Source organism: Phodopus roborovskii, unplaced genomic scaffold (genome assembly GCF_943737965.1).
Source record: "Phodopus roborovskii unplaced genomic scaffold, PHOROB, whole genome shotgun sequence".
NCBI lineage: Eukaryota > Metazoa > Chordata > Mammalia > Rodentia > Cricetidae > Phodopus > Phodopus roborovskii.
This window is the reverse complement of record NW_026126648.1, coordinates 13,014,587-13,034,438: the sequence shown is the minus strand read 5'-3', so window position 1 is coordinate 13,034,438 and position 19,852 is coordinate 13,014,587. Positions and strand designations below refer to the sequence as shown.

The 19,852-nt window shown below is 45.2% G+C and overlaps 1 protein-coding gene across 1 annotated transcript in view; it reads right to left on the bottom strand.

The window, feature by feature from the left end:
• Nucleotides 1-19,852, bottom strand: part of Prom1 (prominin 1) — a 90,623-nt gene that overhangs the window by 1,289 nt on the left and 69,482 nt on the right. The window contains exons 14-24 of the mRNA XM_051174042.1: nt 18,929-19,013; nt 17,116-17,262; nt 16,507-16,578; nt 15,250-15,342; nt 13,386-13,439; nt 10,608-10,688; nt 10,406-10,474; nt 9,133-9,225; nt 6,579-6,694; nt 6,026-6,049; nt 5,577-5,645 (exon numbers count right to left, since the gene is read on the bottom strand). Of these exons, the coding sequence (XP_051029999.1) occupies nt 5,577-5,645; nt 6,026-6,049; nt 6,579-6,694; nt 9,133-9,225; nt 10,406-10,474; nt 10,608-10,688; nt 13,386-13,439; nt 15,250-15,342; nt 16,507-16,578; nt 17,116-17,262; nt 18,929-19,013 (903 nt within the window). The remainder of the gene's footprint in view (nt 1-5,576; nt 5,646-6,025; nt 6,050-6,578; nt 6,695-9,132; nt 9,226-10,405; nt 10,475-10,607; nt 10,689-13,385; nt 13,440-15,249; nt 15,343-16,506; nt 16,579-17,115; nt 17,263-18,928; nt 19,014-19,852) is intronic.

The window sequence follows — 19,852 nt, the reverse complement described above, 5'->3', positions numbered from 1 at the left end:
CACCTCTTCTCAGAAGCAGGAGAAGAATACAGACTAAACCCTGGAAAGTTTGCCAAGGAAAAAGAATGCCCGATAAACCTGGTTGTCCTAGCAACTGTCTGTACTGCATTTGAAAGGATGGGGGCAGGCAGAATGAGGCAAACTAAGACACATTCTATGGTTAAAAGGCTGTGGCCACTAGGAACATGTGTGGTAAGTGTCACAAGGGACATGCGTGCAGTACATTAGAACAGCAAAAAACAGATGACAGCAGGTGACTCTTGGCCACTGATGGCTTCCTGAAGCTTGACTCTAGGATCAGGAGGCAGAAACCAGGGTAAGCTCTGCAGGGGTCTTGCCAGACTCAGTATGTATGAGCTCATGTGTGTGCATATCCTATAGGTAGCTTCCGGATTACCAAGCAGTACTAACCCCACCATCCTCTCACATTTCCTCAAGACCAGGACCTTGACCCCCATGCAGAATTTGTGCAAAGGGAGGTAGGAGAACTCCATCTGGAGGGTGTGAGCTCCACTTCTGGCACACGCATTCGTCACACAGCAGAAGAGCCTCCAGGCGCCTTCTGTAAGACCAGCACAGAGGGAGCAGGCGCAGGCAGGGACACTGTAGCCACACTAGTATCCCACTATGATCAAGCGTGCTTTTCCTTTGGGTGGGAGAAATGCAGCAGGTGGGTTCTTCCCACTTCTCCCAAAGCATCTGCACAAAACGTACCCTCTACAGCTCAGTAACAGCGCCTACGACTGAAGGCAACTGTACATGTATGATAGCAACAGTACATGGTCCCCAGCGTGGTCTGTGAGCATTAGATGGGAAGACATCAAGCAGGATGTAGTGGCTAGTGCCAACAACCCAGCTCTTGGGAAACTGCTGCAGGAGGATTGCCATGTGTTCCAGGCCAGTCTGGGCTACAAAATTCAAACCAGTACAGAAAGGATACAAATTATGCCAGTTCCAGCTGAGCAGACCCAATACTTCTGTGATGGCAACCTGACGGGACTTAGAATCACCATGGAAACACACCTCTGGATAGGTCTGCGATGAATTTTCTGGATTAGGTTAATTGGGGTGGTAAGACCCACCCTATATGTGGGTGGCACCTTGCTATAGGCCAGGGGTCCTAGACTAAATAAACAGGAGAAAGCAAGCTGAACACTAGCGTTCATGACCAGCAGCTTCATGCCCCTGCCACCATGACTGACTGTGCCTTGCAGCTGTGAGACAAATCCTTCCTTCTATAAGTTACTTGTGCCAGGAATCTTGTTACAGCAAATGTACGTCCCCAGAGGAAAATGCCTCTCCTTGGTGTAGACTGTGTAGGAGGCAGAATTTGCCCTATGAAGAACATCTCAGGCTTCAGTGCTTACAGGAAAGCCCATTGCCTTTTTTTCCTGTAGGCAAAAGCACATGACCCACCACAGGCCATAAGATAGACTAACTAGAGGTTGTGGGTGTATGTGCATTGAACAGCAAAGATTAAGGGGGACTGTATCAGATTTGTTTATGAAATTGAGCACGCCACTAACAATATGCGTTTTACTTATGAAGACTTTCCCCTGCCCAGCTCCCTACAAGGTAATAGCTCGGTCATATTGACCCTAGCTTGGTTAAGTGTCAGTGAGTGCCTTGACTGTCACAGAGATTTCCCGAAGGGCTGCGCACCTTCGTGAAGCATTGACCATTTTTCACTCACATATGTCTTTGTCCTGGTGACAGGCCGCACGTCAGTGCTTGAGTGGAATCATGTTACCAATTCCATGTGAAGGGGGCAAGTGTCCAGGCTTATGTGTATAGAAGGTCCTCTAGGGGGCTTCCCTGTAATCCATGACTCTGTGGGCGTAGTGAGGGGAGGCTGAGCGGCACTGAAACGGCTGGTAGGTTAGCGAGGCACGTTTATCTATCATGTGTGACCCGCCTTTAGACTCTATCAGAATCGTCCATGTAATAAAAGCATCAAGAACTACACACAAACCCGTAAGTAGGGGATTGCACTAATCTAGATGTGAACCTTGACCCTTGAAGCTTCTAGGCAAGTAGAGCCCTCACTGACACCTTTTACCGAAGTGGAAACTAGGGTGTAAGGGTGTCGTTAACATCTCATGATGACACAGTGAAACAGTGAAGATTAACTCCATTTAGACCCCAGAGTCTTCTAACAGGGGCTTGGGGTCTTGTAGAGGCTGAAATGACTGTGTCCACAGGGCATCTGAAGTCTCACTCTCATCTTCAAAAAACAAACCTTCTACTCTGTGTCCTCCTCGCCCAGAAGAGCGCGTTAATCAGAAGACCCACCAGGTCCCCACAGGACAGTGGGCACTCAGGAAAGAGGGTAGGTCTAAGTGTCACTGAGAAAGCCGATTCTGTGACACAGGAAGGACCCTGAAGTCTTTGGAACTTAACATTATTGAAACATTAAGACAAAGCAAACAACACCTTCAACCTGTCTTGTCAACCATCCCACGGCATGCAGAAAGTTCAAAGGAATCTAGACTGCCTGTGGAGAATGGAGGATCAACTTCAGGCACTAACAGTCCTAGCTTCACCTCTCACAGGAGCATGGCATGCTGTGTCCTCCCCAAAGACAAACCTTCAAAGGTATACCAAAAGCAGAATCATCACAAAAACCACCCTGAAACAGCAGGTATATAACACTGCTGGAACGGTCCATCTGTTTTGAATTTCAGCATTCACAGTCCCAGATGCACTGTTCCTTGGATGACATCTGTTTTCCCTGTACTCTCTTGCAATCACTTCCTTCTCCTCTGCAGCAAGTCAGATCCAAGCGTCAGCAAGGTTTACTGTGTTCCTGTTACACAGGCGCGGACTGTGAAGTCAGTAGAACCACTAGCCCAGAGAGCCAAGTGATTGCCCTAGAAGCAGTGTGCCTGTGTGACTGGGTGGGGCTCACTTAATTCATCATTGATGTTTAAAGAGGACATCTGGCCCCCTTTTACACCCAAAGGCTCAGGCAAGTCATGGCGGGACAGTTCCAAAGATGAGAATTGGTGAATACCTACCAGGCATGTCCAAACTTTGACTCTCAGGGTCCCAGGTTAGCTAAGAAAGCAATCCAACATAAAACTATAAAGCTACTGAAAGTGTGATGAGATTTGTTTTGTTTTCATTTTGTAACTCTGGCTGCCCTGGAACTCACTCTGTAGATTAGGCTGCCCTCAAACTCACAGAGATCTGCCTGCCTCTGTCTCCTGAGGGCTGGGATTAAAGGTGTGTGCCACCACTGCTCAGCAGATTTGTGTTTCTTGAGTGTGAACTTTGTGGATGAGGATCATGTCAGTATCAAAGGTTGGTGGTGATTTTGACGTCACTTCTAAATGCCAAAGTGACCTCAGCAGTGTGGGAGTGCCAAGGATCTCCGCACTCTCAGAGGCAATCCTCTCACTGGCAAGCTGAGCCTGCTCTTCCTACCAGAGCGTTTATGCCCATCCTTCTTGCACTAAGGTGGGCTTGTCACCAGCTGTGGGGTAGTCAGCAGATGAGCCTTCCATCAGAGCTGCTGTGGTACCGCTTTATGCCAAACTACTCCACCCGAGGGGCTCTACCTTCCCAGAGGGATCGAATTCCATAACTGAGGGAGGGGAGGGACAAAGGCTGCATCTAGCCCATGAAGCTGACTTCTAACAGGCCACACACTTGCTTCAGAGCTCCCCACTGCCGAAATGGGTCCTCCTAGCCTTCTGACCCTTCCTTTCACAACTATGGATCCTTGTAAACATTTTTCACCCCAAATACCATCTCAGCATCTCTGCCAGAGACTCAACCTGCCACACTCTCCCAGCCAAACAGGCCTCTCTCCAGCACCTTCCAAGCAGCCTTGATGGAATGTCCTGCTTGAGAGCAGGCATTTGGTGATGTCATGGCCAGGAGGCCAGCACCAGATGTCAGTTCTACACACTCAGCAAGTCCTCTGAGAACTGATGGTGGGGTGTCATTGGTAGTAAAGCTCACCTCTGGCCTGGAAAAATCTCAGCTAAGAAATGTGAGACTCCCTCCAAGCTCTCCACGCTGGGAAGAAGGAGGTCAGCACACAGGACTGGCAAGCCATAGCACCGTCTACGTGCATACTCTGTACCAAACCTGGTAAACTGAGAGCTGTCTTGAAGCAACCTCACAGAACAGCCTTCCAGCATCCAGGTTCAGCACTCATCAGAAAAGTAGATGTATAACCCCCATTTCAGATTCTTACTGACTCTCCTGTTTATCTCTCCACTTCAGCCATGGCTTGAACATCTGAACAGCTCCAAGTTCAGAAATAGAGATTCTGATTACCTGGATGATGGTATTGTGGAGCTGGGGTGGGGAAAACCACTTTGGGAAAGTAATCAAGGCATGAAACTCACAGAGCACCACAACGTGAAGACACAGTAAAGACGGGAGATGTCATCTATGAGAAATCTGCCCTAATCGGAAACTGACTCTGTGGGACACCTTGATTGCCCATTCCCCAGCCTACAGGACCATGAGAGAGAAACTTCTGCTCTCCATAAGCCACACTGCTTACATTGCTTGTTAGAGCAACCAGACATTAAAATGATACCTCTCCCCACACACGACAAATTGAAACAAAAGATTCTTCGTTTTGAGCTTTTAGGACGTTCCAAGTTGTAAGATGGGGGAAGGAAAAAAAAAAAAAAAGAACTTTTAATCCTTCTAAAAGGAGGAATTTTGCTAACTTTCTTGTTCCGTTCATCTTGAAACCAGCGCTGATGGGACATCTGCTGTTTCTAGCCAACACTGCTGAAGATAAGATGCCTCTGATTAGAAGGGAGAGTGAGTCCTGCATCAGGTGAGGAGTTCACACTAGCAAATTCCTCAATGTGATGTCAGTTCCTTTAAGGGGAAACATCCCACGTGGGGCATGGGGCTTCTAGGACAGGAGGATTGGTTCCCTGTGCATCAATGTTTGACTCACTCCTTTGCAACTGAGGTGGGGGGAAACACTGGCTGACTTGGCTTGGAGCCAACTGTGTAGACCTGGAAGGATCATAGAAAGGCTGCCCCTGGTGGACATGTCTGTGTGAATATTTAGAGGGCTGCAGCAGAATTCACTTGGCAGGTAATACTCAGAGTTATCTGGGGGAATCCAGACCCACAAGAAACTCCAGGGAACATAAAAGTGCAAAGATTTTGGAGGGAAAGTTCTTTTTCCCGTTGATTATAGTTAATTTTCTGGAGAGAAAGAAAGGAAAGGAGGGAGGGAGGAAGGAAGAGAAGCAGAGAAGGTCTTTAAATCACTACTTAGTGATTTGGAGCAGAGGAGGGCTAGGTAAGGGTGTGCATGCATGTAATCCGTGAGGAGCTAGAGTCACTCATAGCATTTTAAGATGGCAATCAATGTAGGGGCCACCCCGTTCCATTGCTGAGCAATCCACTGGGAATGTAGAAAACTGGCATCATGGAATGCTATGCAGAGTGTGACTAGAGCCAGCCAGTGACAGTGCAGTGGCATGCGAGGAGAAAAGAAGGGCGTCAAGAGCATGCAGAAGACTCGGAGACAGGTCTAGCAGAGGCAAGAAGGCTCACCACAGGCTGGGCATGCACTTCAGGCTTTCTTTTACCTTGTCATAACAGGATTGTGAACACCATATAAATGATCTTTATGATAACCATTACTACCGTTTTCCAAACTGTAACAAAAATAAATACACCAGAAACACCAAGTTACCTCTAGGATGAAGTGTTTCCATTACGAATCACAAAGACGACGACGTAAAGGCTACAAAAAGGCGTGTCCCAGATCCTCAAGTCTGCAAATGAGGTTTGAGGGTGTGTGACATTTACATCTTCCCTCTTTCAAAACCACGGATGGGAACAGTGGCTGCATAGAGCAATGCTTCTAACATATGAAATGTTCATTCACTCAACCAGCAATTCATAAGCACCATCTATGCACTAACCCTCTTTCTCAGAGGCGTTACAACTCATCTTTACCCGGACGTATCTGTTATTCTTATGTTAGAAACCTCCCCCATCCCATCTGTGAAGATAGTTTTAAAAAAAGGCTTACTTTTTCATGGGTACAGTTTCAACACTATAAAATATAAAAAGGGAAGACAGGGTTATTTACTTGTTTTATCGCTATCAAGGCCACGATCTACCCCCACCCTCCAGTGTTTTCAGTTCACATTCCAGAGATGATGAGAGAAGACGCAAGTGGAAAGGGAGCATGCGTGTTCGGCAGACACAGAGCACAGGGCAGGCAGCAGAGCCAGAGAAAAGGAGTAACAACAGTTATCATAAAGTGAAATGCCATGTTCCCGAGACACACGAGCTGGAACAGAAGAACGCTGGTTAAGACAGCTGAGATTAAAGAAGAAAATGACAGAATCATAAGACTGGTTATAAACAAGCAATAAAGAAGAAGAAAACAGAATCATAAGATTGGTTATAAACAAACAAGAACAAGACCGCCACCACCACCACCAGCAACAACCGGTGGGAAGGGGACCGTCTAGTACTTAAGCAGAAGTTTGTCCTCGTGAGAACTGGCCTTTGGTGGCTCTCCGAGGACAGTGCCGCATAGAAATGCCTGGCTGGCTCTCAAGAAACCCAACACTCACTCATCATATACGTCCTCTGAATCCATCCTGCGGTAGTACTTGGCAAGCTTGACCGCGATGATTACAGCAGGGAGCAAGAACACAGTAGCTTTTCCTATGCCGAACCAGAACAGATTCTGGGGATTGAAACAACACCAATCAGGAGAATTAAATGCTTGGGGATAGAAAACAGGAAAGAACATCCATTAGGGGGAGAAGTCTTTCTTTTTGCAATTTTTAAAGAGTTTATAGCCACCATGGAGAGGGCAACATGTCATTGTAGCAGAGTCAATCTCTCTGAAGGACAAGTAGATGCTAGGATCATGTTTATTGTAAAAGAGGAACAGGAGCATCTGGTGGTGAAACTAAGACTGAGTCTGATACAGTCAGAAAGCACCCAATTGCACACCAGCTGGTGTATCTTTGTTAGACTGGCTGTCTAACTAAGGACAGCTGCCAGCCAACAGGCTCAAGTTCAAGTGCTTTCCATATAGTTTAGGGTAAATATGGCTAGTTGACTCTTCTCATCTTTTTCTGTATCTGAATAGTTAAGACATTGGCGCCTTCACCCTATGACAGTACAGCCAAGGGGACGTAAGCGGCATTCAGCACTTACCAGCGTTCCCCCCAAATGTACCATCTTTAACCCCTGCAGCAGACCGACCACAGACTAAATTTAACCATGTTTTCTCAAGAAGAAATGTTGACATTAAAAAATATATATATTGCCAATATTTGTAAATCAGATCTCAAACTTAGTCCTGGGTTGTGCCTCCTTGAAAATGGCATTGGGGGTGAGGGAGTTGGGGGAGGGGGGAGACTAGAGAAGGCCCAACGAAACTAAACATATATGAAAAAGCCACAAGAAAACTTAATATTCTGTCATTCAAATAAAAAAAAAAATTAAGAGTTTGAATGGAAGTAACCTGCATGGGTAGATAAAGCTACTCTCAAAACCTATGTTAGTAATGAAATTCCAGACCCAAGGCTGGGCTACCTTCCTGTGAGCTGGTCAGAGAGGCTCCTGAGACCGCCAAAAACGGTACAGACAATTGCCATTGCTGTTGGGTACAAACCAGACTCAATGGTCAACCTCTATCACTGCAGACACCACATAATCTGACATAGAGAAATCTGGCTGGAACTGGACTAGAACTAACTCTCATAGGCCAGAAGAGCCTGTGCAGGCTGCTGTGGGAGAATTGTCCTCAACAGCCTTACTCCGCTGTGGCTCCTGTGTGTAGAACTGTCTGCAGACCAGTGGAGATGTACCCACAGGTGTAATAGTGACAAGTCTGTGATGGGGTAAGCAACCTATTTTTTCTAGCTGGATCCAAAGCCTGCTCCACAAGAGATAATTCATATCTAGTACTGGAAACTTAGGCAAAACCTGTACCTGGGAGGTTGTACAGGTTTCCCTTATGAGGAAAGTACTGTCGTAGTTACACTAAATGGACATGATATGCTCATAAAATTACTTTCCAAATAATCACATTTATGCTCATTGGTTGGTGGCACTGTCAGTTTGGTCAGAGAGCTTTGTTTCTTTCTTTTGCTTTTTTGTTTTGTTTTGTTTGTTTGTTTGTTTTGGTTTTTTGAGACAGGGTTTCTCTGTATTGCTTTGGAGCCTGTCCTGGAACTTGCTCTGTAGACCAGACTGGTCTCTGCCTCCCGAATGCTGGGATTAAAGGTGTGCACTTCCAACGCCCAGCCAGAGAGCTTCTTTTTGCAGAGAACAATGGTAACTAAAGATGGTTATAATGGGTCAAAACGACAATATGACTTAAATGTCTGACCCTAAATGCTGCATCTATGTCACCCCCACCAAGGCTCATGAAATACCAGAGGAAGTGAATAAAGATTGGAAAATTTAATGGTGTTTGTTGGGTGCTATAGAACACTGCCTACCATGCATGACATGGCTGTGGCAGTCTTGAACAAAGGACAGCTGTGGTTCCCTGCACAAAGCTGGGCCCACCAACATCTTGTCATAGAGACAGTAGGGCTCATGAAGCCCAGGCCTCCCTAGGAATTTATATGCAATTAGTGGTTGATGGGGTAAGAAAAAAATTTCTTTGGTGTTATACCACTGCTAAGGGAACCCACACTCCTCTAAATAACCCTTCACCCATGTTCCCGTAAACAACCCTAATGAAAACCATTAGACCAAGAGGAACTGGTTAAGAAAAGGAAGGTAGCTGGGTGGTGGTGGCACTCGCCTTTGATCCCAGCACGCGGCAGGCAGACTTCAATGAGTTCGAGGACAGCCTGGTCTATGAAGTGAGTTCCAGGACAGGCTCCAAAGCTACACAGAGGAACCCTGTTTCAAAATCAGAAACCAAACCAAAATAAAGAAATAAACGATAAGGAAGGTGATCAGAGTAATGAGTGAGAGACAAAGGAAGGTAGTGGTGGCGCCTCCCTGGCCTCCACTCTTCAGAAAAGTAATAGTGCTGTCATAAAGCTGACCTGAACAAGGTTGGAAATGTAGACCGCTCCTAGTAACACAATGAGGGTGGGGAAGAGAACATGTTTACTTAAAATGTCTTCTCTTTTTGAACAATGAAGTTCTTACCAGAGGGTCAGTGCTGTATCTACACAGAACACCGTTAACAACAGAGTCCATCAGGTTGGTCAAGGGTTTGCAGGATGTCATCTTCTCTGTGATCTGTGGGATGGAAAACACAGGCAAGCATTCACTGAGCCAGCCTCACAGAGCTTCACTGGCTGGACTAAAGGGTAACTGACGGTGTGCAGTGTCCTGGAAACCACCGTGCTGAGAGCTGAAGAGCACTGAGGAGTTCTAAGCTAGTACAATTCCATACATTTATAGCGAGACGCTTAGTCCCCTTAGGCTGCAGTTCTCCTGCTTTGCTGTCTGGAGGATGAAGAACTGCTCGGGGGATGCGGGCATGTCCAGCCTAGTACTGATCTATTATCTGACAAAGGAGCAGGCATCGAATGAAGGAAGCCACATGGCAAAGGTAAGCCAAGAGGTGAGGAATTCGGGAGGGGTGCTCTCCCTCATGGGGAGGCTGCCCCCAATAGGTCCTGGTTCCCCTTATCCAAATCCTCTTGAAGCAGGCAAGTATAAAGACATCTTGGCAACACAGGACTCCACTTGGCTTGAGTTATACACTTAGCCTTTTCCTAACCACGCACTTAGCCATCTGAAACCCCCCCCCACTGCACCAAATTGAGCGGCATACACACCTCACTCACCCCAAACACCAATGTGTCCCTTGATCATAACAACCTATCTATAAACTCCCTGTGTCCATTCAAAATTGTCCCGGGACTTGAAGGAGTGGCGAAGAAATGTGACTCCAGCCCGGGCTGACTTGGGGTGTGTGCAGAATATAGCAAACTGTGTCCTCTGGTGAACATCTAGGGAAAAGCCCTACTTTTTATGCCTATGCATGCTTGGGCATGGATATGACTGAAGTCAGACACACCATGGGAAAGTACATGCGAAGCGAATGAAGACTTAAATAAGTCTTCAATTAAAACAAAACCTATCGCAGCTAACTCTGCCTTCTGGATTCCATACAAGGAAGCCTTAAGCAGCAATGGGCTCATCTTGAGCACCCCACCTCAGACATCCTGCTGCTTTCCTTGCCGCATCTGTTTTGTACTCTAACTGTACCTCTGAATAAAATCCTAGCTATTTTGCTGTTCGGTTCCTCATACAACCGAGAAGCTGGAGCATCAGGTCCAGGTAGACACTTTCCCTTATCTCCAACTAAAATCGCAGGATTTTAATAGCCTTCAGATTCTATACTAGAATGGGATTCTATACTAGGTGGGAGGTGGCGCCCTTTGTGTTCATAAAAGACAAAACTACTTACGGCGTACAGGACCCACTTCAGGTAATATTCAAAGTAGCCTGTTATTGTTCTCCCAAACTTCATCGTTTCCTAGAAAGGAATCAAAGATCGGGGCCATTATTAAAATAACTAGAACATACTTAATGGGTATAGCTACTTAATCCTGGGATGCTCGCTTACATGGCACTTTATCTACACACTTGCCTAAGAAGAGGAAACTTACTCCAATAACGATGGAAGAAATGTTACTGGCGAGGAAATTCTGAGCAGAATCCAAAGATGCAATGATCTTGCTCACTTTCTCCTGGAAAATACAATAATTGGAAGGGGAACCACGAACTTAATTAGATGATTTTCAAATCAGTTAGAGTCCCAGGGAGGCTGATTCTAGGATCCCTATTCCCCTTGCTCAAAATCTTCAGGCCATGGATGGCCCTCTGTAAAATGGAGTGGTAGTGTCATATAACCCATGCAATCTGCTTGGATACATTGATATCTAGTACAATGTACCTGCTATGTCAGTAGCTGACATACAACACTGTGAGTGTTAATAATAACAAAACTGAGGGTCTGTGCATGTTTGTTATAGTCATTAAAAATAAAAAAACACCTCCTTTTCTCCCTTTCTTTTCTTTTTTTGGTAGTGAGGATGGAGCCCATGGCCTGTGTTTTCTAGATAAGCATTCTACCACGGAGGTAAATCCCAAGACCTTCTATTTAATATGTAACTGTTTTAACCCATCCAGAGACACAGAACTGTCTGGTGACCAGGGCCTATAACATCGAGACTTGGCTTAGTCCTCTGAGGATAGGAGGAAGAGATGAGCTCAGAGTGAGGACACACTTCGGTGCTATATACCCAATGAGTTCTTGATGGGAATCATTGGCTGCTTGAGAATTCTAATGGCTTGAAGGAGGACACTGCTGGGCTCCCTTCAGAGGAGACAACTGACTTCCTTCGAGGTGGCCCAGCTAGCTAGTTTTTTTTGTTTTGTTTTGTTTTTTCCGTCTTCTAAAAATCTCTAATACTGAAACTTGTTGCACCAAGACTCAGTCACTGAAAACCCAAATGACAGCTTGTTACAAAGAAAGGGTTCCTTTTGCACAGAGGTCTGGGTGGGGGTGGGGGTGGCGGGGACACAGCTGGGCAGGTGCATCAGAACAGAGTTCTGTCTACCTCTCATATCCTATGCTGGACCCTAATGGGTGCAATATGGGGCTGCAGGTCCCATCCTAGATGTGCAGAGGGTTCCAGAAAAGATGTTGAGCTCATCACTATGCCTCCAGATCCCCTTAGCATGGAACACACAGGTATGACACTGCGCTGGTATCAGAGACACAGGCATGGCCCTGGAGCAGAGCAGACCTATTGGTCTTCACAGGGACTGTGTCACAATATTTGGCTCACTGAAAAAAAGTAAAACTCCCCCCTTTTTTTAAACTGTGGGGTTCACACCCCAGAGCTCTTATGAGCAGTCTTTCCAGTTCAGCAAGGATACTTCTTTCTGATGAATCTGCTGCAGTTCTGTGTACAAGATGAACACAGCGCAGCCTCAGGACTTAGCTGCTTCCCCAGGGAATGTCTCGTGGTGGCGTGATGAACCTTTCACGGTGACTGCTGCCTTTCCTGGCACAGCTTGCCAATTGTAGTAGGATGATACATGGTCAGCCCTTTAGTCTAGGAGTTTTTAATCTGGGATTCAATTAGCCTGGTTTTTTGTTTGTTTGTTGTTTGTTTTTTGTAGGGTTTCTCTGTGTAGCCTTGGCTGTCCTGGAACTTGCTCTGTAAACCAGACTGGCCTTGAACTCTGAGATCTGCCTCCCTCTGCCTCTGGAGTATTGTGATTAAAGGCATGTGCCACCATCACCTGGCTCATTTAACCTTTTGTGGCAGGGATGGGAGAGGTTTACCAAAGGTGTAAAGATTTTTCTGATCACTTCCCCCTAAATAATACAGGATAGCAGCCAGTTGCATTATGCTTCTACTGCGTTAAGTGTTGTAAGTAATCTAGAGGTGGTTTCAGTACACCAGAATCTATGTTAACCACACATATTGTGCAAATGATGTAAGGGACTTGAGTATCCATGACACCCATGCCACAGACACTCTGAGGAAGAACTTCTCTACCTCATGATGACGACAATGGTTATGGCCAAGTGGTTAGTTTCAACTGGTGGAATCTAAGACAAGTGATGGAATTCTGAGCACTGGCTTTAAGGCAATTCATGCTCTTGCTCATGCCCTAAGCTTCTGTAATTCTGTTGTTGTTTGATAACTGAGATGATCCCCCACAAAGCCACAAACAGTAAATCTGTCTGGGGTGTCACCTTATGGTGGACTGAAAGAGAAGGGCCTCCGTAGGTTCATGTATTTGAAAACTTAGTCTCTAGCTGATGGGCCAGTTTGGGAAGGATTAGGAGGTGGGGACTTGTTGGAGGAAGTGTGTCACTGGCGGTAGGAGTTTTAAAAAGCCCATGCCATTGCCCAGTTAGTGCTCTCTGTCTGTGTCCTTCTTCCCTCCTTCCTTCTTTTCCTCCCTCCCTCCCTCCCTTCCTCCTTCCCTCCCTCCCTCCCTCCATCCATCTGTCCATCCTTGCCTCTCCCTCTGCATGCTCATGGATCAGATGTAAACTCTCAACCATTGCTCCCCACCAGCTCAGACAAGAGTCTGCTCTTCCAGGCTGAGTCTTTTAGAGGGTGGGTGAGTAGAAAAGCCTGTGGCCCGCCCAGCAGTGATGGTGAGCATGTGTGGTCCAAAGCACACTCTTTACAAAAGTGTCCATGCTGAAGCTCGCCTCCTGTACAGCAAGACCCAGACTTGAGACTTGCATCAAGAGAATCACTCAGGAGAAGGGCAGCCATGGGAAAACCAAGTCTGGTACTCGAAAATGCTCCCAACACCTTCTGATAACTTAAACTTCTTATGAAAACCAATACCTCTGAAATTGTAGGTGTGATGTTTGATGATAAAACCTCATGAAAGAAAACCAAAACCCTTACCGGCAACTTCTCACTCGTGTGTTCAAGTGTCCAGACACTTTGTTTTAAAGTGTTCTGGTGGAGAAAAGAAAAAAAAAATTTCAAAATTTGTATCCAAAGCATCAAGAACACAGACCTTATCTCAGCCCCTCTCCCAACACAAACATCAAACCCAACACAAACATCAAATGTGAACACTGGCCGCATTCTAGAAAGTACAACAGCCATGAGCGACGACATGGATTTTATATACCATTGGTAGATAAGAAAACCCGTAGAAGGAAAACAGGGTCACATCCAAAGGCTTTAAGGGCAAGGCATCACACACATAGCATACAAGAACACCTTCAAAATAGGTATAGTCAGTGGGAAAAGCATTATTAAAGCAGAGTCTGCCTATCACATGTGGTTTACTTGAATGGTTTGGGTTAAAAGGTCAAACTTCATTTGTAATAGGCCACAATAGTTCTAGTTTTAGGGGCAATATTCTATTCTTATTCTTATTCTGCTTGTTTGTTTATTGAGACCCAGTTTCTCTATATAGTCCTGGATGTCCTGGAACTCTCTCTGTATACTAGGCTGGCGTTGAACTCAGAGATTCACCTGCCTCTGCCTCCAGAGTGCTGGGATTAAAGGTGTGTGCCACTACCTCCTGGCACCATATTCCATTCTTATGTCCAAGAGTGGCCATATTTACCACAGCTACAATGGCTGTGTCAAATGTATTTTTTTTTTTAAACTGGCAACAGGCTGGATTGGGTCAGGCTATGGCTGATAAGGGTCAGTTTGCCAACCCCTGGTTTATATGATAGATCTGTGGCCAGGCTGTTCTAGCTCAGAAGAGACCAGGCTGTCCTGTCAACTTGTAGAAAAGCACAGAAGGAAAATGCAAACAACAGCAATGAGTGTGCTTTCTACATTTCTACATTTCTACATTTCTGGGCTGTGCATAAAGACAGGGACTTGTAAGAAGCCAGAATAAAACGTATATGAGTCCAATGGGAGAACCCTGTGCAACTCTAGCAAACTAGAAAATAAGGAGAAGACAGAGAGACAACCAGAGTGAAAACTACATCCAAAGGTTTCTGTGTTGGAGAGGATGGACTTCTGTATACTTGCAAACTGAGTCGCTGACATAGAGGCCCACTTTCCACACAGTTCTCCCTTTCACATCCACAAACAGACTCAGGAACAAGCACAACATTGTTCCCTCTGATTTCTGAGTACCCATGTTCAGCAGTCGTCCATTTCCATGGACCAAGTGATAGCCACCCCTAATATCCCATCATCCTCTCTGCTTCTATTACTTGAAACTTTATTGTTTGAGGAGGGCACTGGGAAGTCACTATGTTTTAGAAAGACAAAGAGGGATTTGAAACCAGATCTGTGTGATTCCAAACTACAAACTACCTCTGTTACATTAGAAGTTAGGGAACAGAAAGTTGGGGGTAGAATAGAGAAGAGAGTAACAGCCATGGAGGGAGCCGACCGAGGTAAAGGAAATAGAAGTACTCACCCTCACCTTTACGTATTTCTAAGCACAGTGTGGAGAAAAAGAATTAGAGAACATGTCAGCATGAGCCCAGAGCACAGTCACACTGCCCGGGAGGCCCACCAGCAGGAGTGCAAGCTGGAGACAGGTGTGGGGGCACACCTCAGGGCTCACACTCTCATGGAAGGAACGGAGGGACGCACAGGGAAGAAAGGCCTGACTTAAGGCTGTGGTTTTTTTAAAGCCCGGCTCCATATCTGAAGCTGAGGCTGAGTGGTTGGGCCCTCCATCAGATAAGTGTGTGTCTTCAGGCAATCTCCACGTTAACTAAATAACTAGGTGGCTATATTTCGTTCAGGCTACCATGAAATGCCACAGGTTGTTGATTGTTACCAGTGATTGCTGCAAAGGAAGGACTTGTTGATGGTGAATGGTTCTAATATTCTGTGCATCTGTTTTCAAGGCCTGTTTCAACTTTCCATCAGGCTACAAGGAAAAGAAGACAAAAGGTTCAACACCACCCTTCTGGACCACTTAACATACTCTTTAACCATAAAAGACACCAGAAGACACCACAGGACCACAGGTTCCCCACTTAGACAATTATGACACCGGTAGGAATCGGGCTGGCATTGGACACAGCATCTAGACCTACTGCTTCAAACTCCAGAGTCATGGACTCATCAACCCTCACACTCAAAAGCACTGCCTAAACACCAGAGGCCATGGTTTCCTTTTCCCTGCCTCCAAATGAGACAGCTAGTCAATTTTCCTGTTTTACAGTTGAGAAAACCAAAGCTCAATTGAAGACTGTTCAAGTTAATTCACACTTAAATGATGGTCAGTACATGGACAATAACAACCCTCTAAGGCATATAATTACTGCCTCCGTTTTGACAGATGGGGAAACTAAGGCACAGGGTGAGTGAAATACCCTGCTTAGGCTACTAGCATTAGGAAGTGACTGAGTCAGGACTTAATCCTGGGTCTTCCTCTGCAGCCCAGCTCCCTTATCACCACAGTCTGCTATTTCTTAGAGGAGAGCAGTCCTGCTACTCAGGAGATCTGATGGTGGGCAAATCTATGAGCTATGATGGCTCCTCTGCTCAGTCTAATCCGCCTACTGTTGGTGATGAAAGGCACAACTCAGTCAATACTCCAGACTGCGAGAAAAGCGTGTGTGTACAAATGTATGTGTGCATGTCCATATGTATGAGTATGTACATGTGTCTGTATCCGTGTAGATGTATGTGCATATGTCTGCATTGCATGTGTATGTCGTCTACATGCTGAGTATGCATTTGTGTATGCCTGTGTGTCCCCATGTGTGTATCTCTCTCTCTCTCTCTCGTGTATGAGTGTACATACATCTGTGCATATGTATGTGTGTATGCATGCATGCACGTGTGCATGGTGTGTGTACACGTGTACTTGAAGTGGTGGTGTTGATGTGTGAAAACCCATGCAGAGGTAAAGCTGTTTAGCCTTCTGAACCACAAAGGGACAGCTAGCTGCCAATGGGGCCTCTGATGCATTAGCGAAGTGCTGTGAGACGAGGTCAAGCCATGGTGACAGGGACCTCTTTGTGGCTTCCTAGACGATGATACCGACATTTGCCTTTTCAGCTATGAACAAGACTACTGAACTCACCAACTGGTCTGCCTTTGCTTCCAGAGAAGAGGCAAATGCCAGCAGGTCCACTTTGGTAGGAGATTTCTCAGCCTACCATGGAGGAAATGAAAGAGGCATGTTACAGGCATGCACTTTTGCAACAAGAACACCATCGAAAAGCAGCATGTTGAATATCGGGCCACAGCCGTCAAGCAACCAAATAAGGCTAGAAACTCCTACATAGGTCACAACATTTGCATTTCTATTTATATGTATTATGTTTACTCACCCATAAAAAAATGCTACTAATACACACTGTAACATTCATGCTCAATGGAAGACTCTAGGAATGGGAGCCACAAAGTGTATGTTGCTACTTATATGGATTATAGAATAGGGTGTAGATGGGTGGCTGCCAGGAATTTGGGTCTGGGTAACAACTGCTTATGGGTAGAGTGTTTCCTGGGGGTGATGAAAACATGCTGTGCCTGGAGGTGCTAACTATAAATATACTAAATGCCACTAAATTGCTGACCTTTAAGACACTGACCTTTATGCTATGGGAATCCACTGTTGTGATATACAAAATACATGCGTATAATACTCTAATTTCTCCCCAAAGACCATACATGCGTCTCTTGCTCATACCTCCTTCAAGTACATGGAATAATTGATTGCATCTATCCCAGAGTGTGCAAAGTCTTCCAAGTTTTTTCTTCCTGTTTTGTCCAACAGTTCAATGTTATCAATATTCACATTCAGGTTTTCCAACTCCTTCATTATTTTTTCAGTTTGCTGTGTGAAACAAAAGCATCCTTTTATCTTCCAAGAAGGCCACACACCTGGTGTCTTTAAGAGGAATGAGACCACACTGGATCGAAAGAGATGCATATATTTTGGGTTGAATTACTTCCCTCTCTGCCTCCAAAAGTATTCTCTCTGGAGGTGTAATTTAAAGCCAAGTAAGAGTGCATCTCCAACCTTGAAGACCTTGGAGGAAAGAGGCTGAATTATAAGAGAGGGACACATGAAGTCCATTGGAAGACGGACAGAGAGGACTCAGTGGAAGTGGATTGTGGAGAAGAAATGACGTCTAAGCATTTACTCTTGACAAATGAAGCTAAGGACAGAGTAGGCTGGCATTCCAGGGAGGGGACCAGCAAGCACCTGAGTAACAGGAAAGGCATGGGAGATACCTTCTGGGAGACAATAATCCTGGGAATGTCGTTGCTGATATTGGGTTGTCCTAATAGCCAATCATTAGTTTCCATCAGTACACAATGCCTGGCTACCATTCCAAACTGTTACATAACGTGGTGCAGGGAAACTAGCCCATCGTATGATGGATGAAGGAGTATGAGAAATCTGCTTAGGACTTGGTCACAAGATGATGCTTTGTTTATGGGAATATTTAGGGGACATGCTAGATACAAAATTCATGTAAACCTTTCAAACAAAAGGTCTTCACATTGGAAAGCTGTAGAGCCATCATGGTTCCCTTGATTCCTCTAATGACCTCCCATGATGACAAAGTGAGCAGGATGTGGGCCAGGACCTTCTCCCTTGGTCTTGTTTGAGATATGTCTACTCATCACGGAAGCCAAGAAGACCAAAAAAGGCCTCCTCGCAGGGAGATTGAGGATATACAAGCCTGTCACTCTCTAAACCTGGAACAGAAACTATTGCTCTTTCTTCTGTTCGATGTGCCCTCAGATGGCATTTCCTTGGCATCGTAAGACATGACAAGGATATGGGCTGGATCTCAGCTAAGATGGTCATTCTTCTACTTTTGATTCTATCCTTTCTGCTTCTTGCCACATAACTCATTCGGTTCTGGGGTGGCAGTGCTTAAGTTGTAAGGAATGAGGACAGGACTACCATAGTTCTCTATGCCTGATTCCCAAGCCGGGGTCCTAAGATAATAGGTAAATTAGTCTTGATGGACTAACATCCCTTGGAAGTGAGTAGGCTTGTTCTTGTAGAACATGTTCACTAGATGAAATTAACAGTTTCCCTGAGAAGTTTCTTATGGGAGACCTCTTTGGAGGGTCTTGCATAGTCTATTGGAAAAACTCAAAGTGTGAAGAAGAGAAAGACAATTAGTTGGGGGTGAGAAGGTGTTTTGAGATTAATAGATAAAAGTGAGGACTGCAAACAGCTTTCAGAATGAGTAGATCCTAAGCAGGACCAAGGGAGAAGGTCTTAGCCCACATCTTGCTCATTTGGTATCAAGGAAGGCCATTAGAGGAACTAAGGGGGGCGTGATGGCTTTCCATTGTGAAGCGCTTTTATTAGACAGGTTTATAAGAGTTTTGTACCCATTGAAATCTACTCAATGTCACATTAAAATGGTGCATTTTACCTTTTGTGGACTTCATATCAACCTTAACCAAAAGGAACAAATGTACTCATGTCTAGTAGTGAAACAAGGTCACGTTTATGACTGGTTCTAACAACTCACCTCCTCAATGTTTAAATTCTCGCTGATGTTGAAAACATTATCAAGATGAAAGGTAGCATAAATACCCAGACCTCCTTTGCAATCCCTATCAGAAGCAACAGAGAAAACACAACCAGATCAGGACACGGAAATCTCTGACTTTCATTAAGGAATAGGAGAGAAAGGCAAGTTACAGTTACCTGTCAGGCTAATAAGAGACTATCTTCCTGCAAAGTTACATGATGGATAGTAAGTACAGTGTCAGTTACCTCAGGATTAGAGGGAAGGGACTATCACATACTACTTAAGACTTACTTTAAAAGATGAACTGAAGGCAAAGAAAGTAATTTTTCTTTGAATGGTATTAAACAGCAGAGAGCCTCAGTCTGTCAGGACTGAGGTCAGGCCCTTTCTGTGTCTTGTCAGGTGACCCAGAATTTGAGGTACTAAGGAAAAACCTACGGAAGTCACCAGGTGCTTTTATGTGCGCACCCATGTGGCTGCTGAACATCAAAAGACATTTATTACGGAAGGTGGAAAAGAGCCAAATGGGACCATGAACGAGATCAGGTCTTCCTTCCATCCAAGAGTGAACATTGTAGCGAAGAAGATGCTTCCAGAGGAAGGATGCTGACAGCTTGAATGTTTTTTCCGCCAACTCACTACCAAGGAGAAGTCAAATTAAAGATTTTTTTGTTTTGTTTTTTGTTTTTTTAATGAGGGGTCTATTACACTCAAGAAAGGTCTACCATACCATCACTTTAGGACTTGAAGATTTAAGGTTGTAAAGGGGTTAGAGAAATCTGTGTATCATTTAGTATCCTACAGCTGTTAGTGGTGGAAGTCAGGATGTTTTATCAGTCTTCTTACATGTCAGGGGTTGAAAACGCATGCCAGTGAACAATCATAGCATACTGTTTCATCATGTTCTTAAGAGCCTGTCTA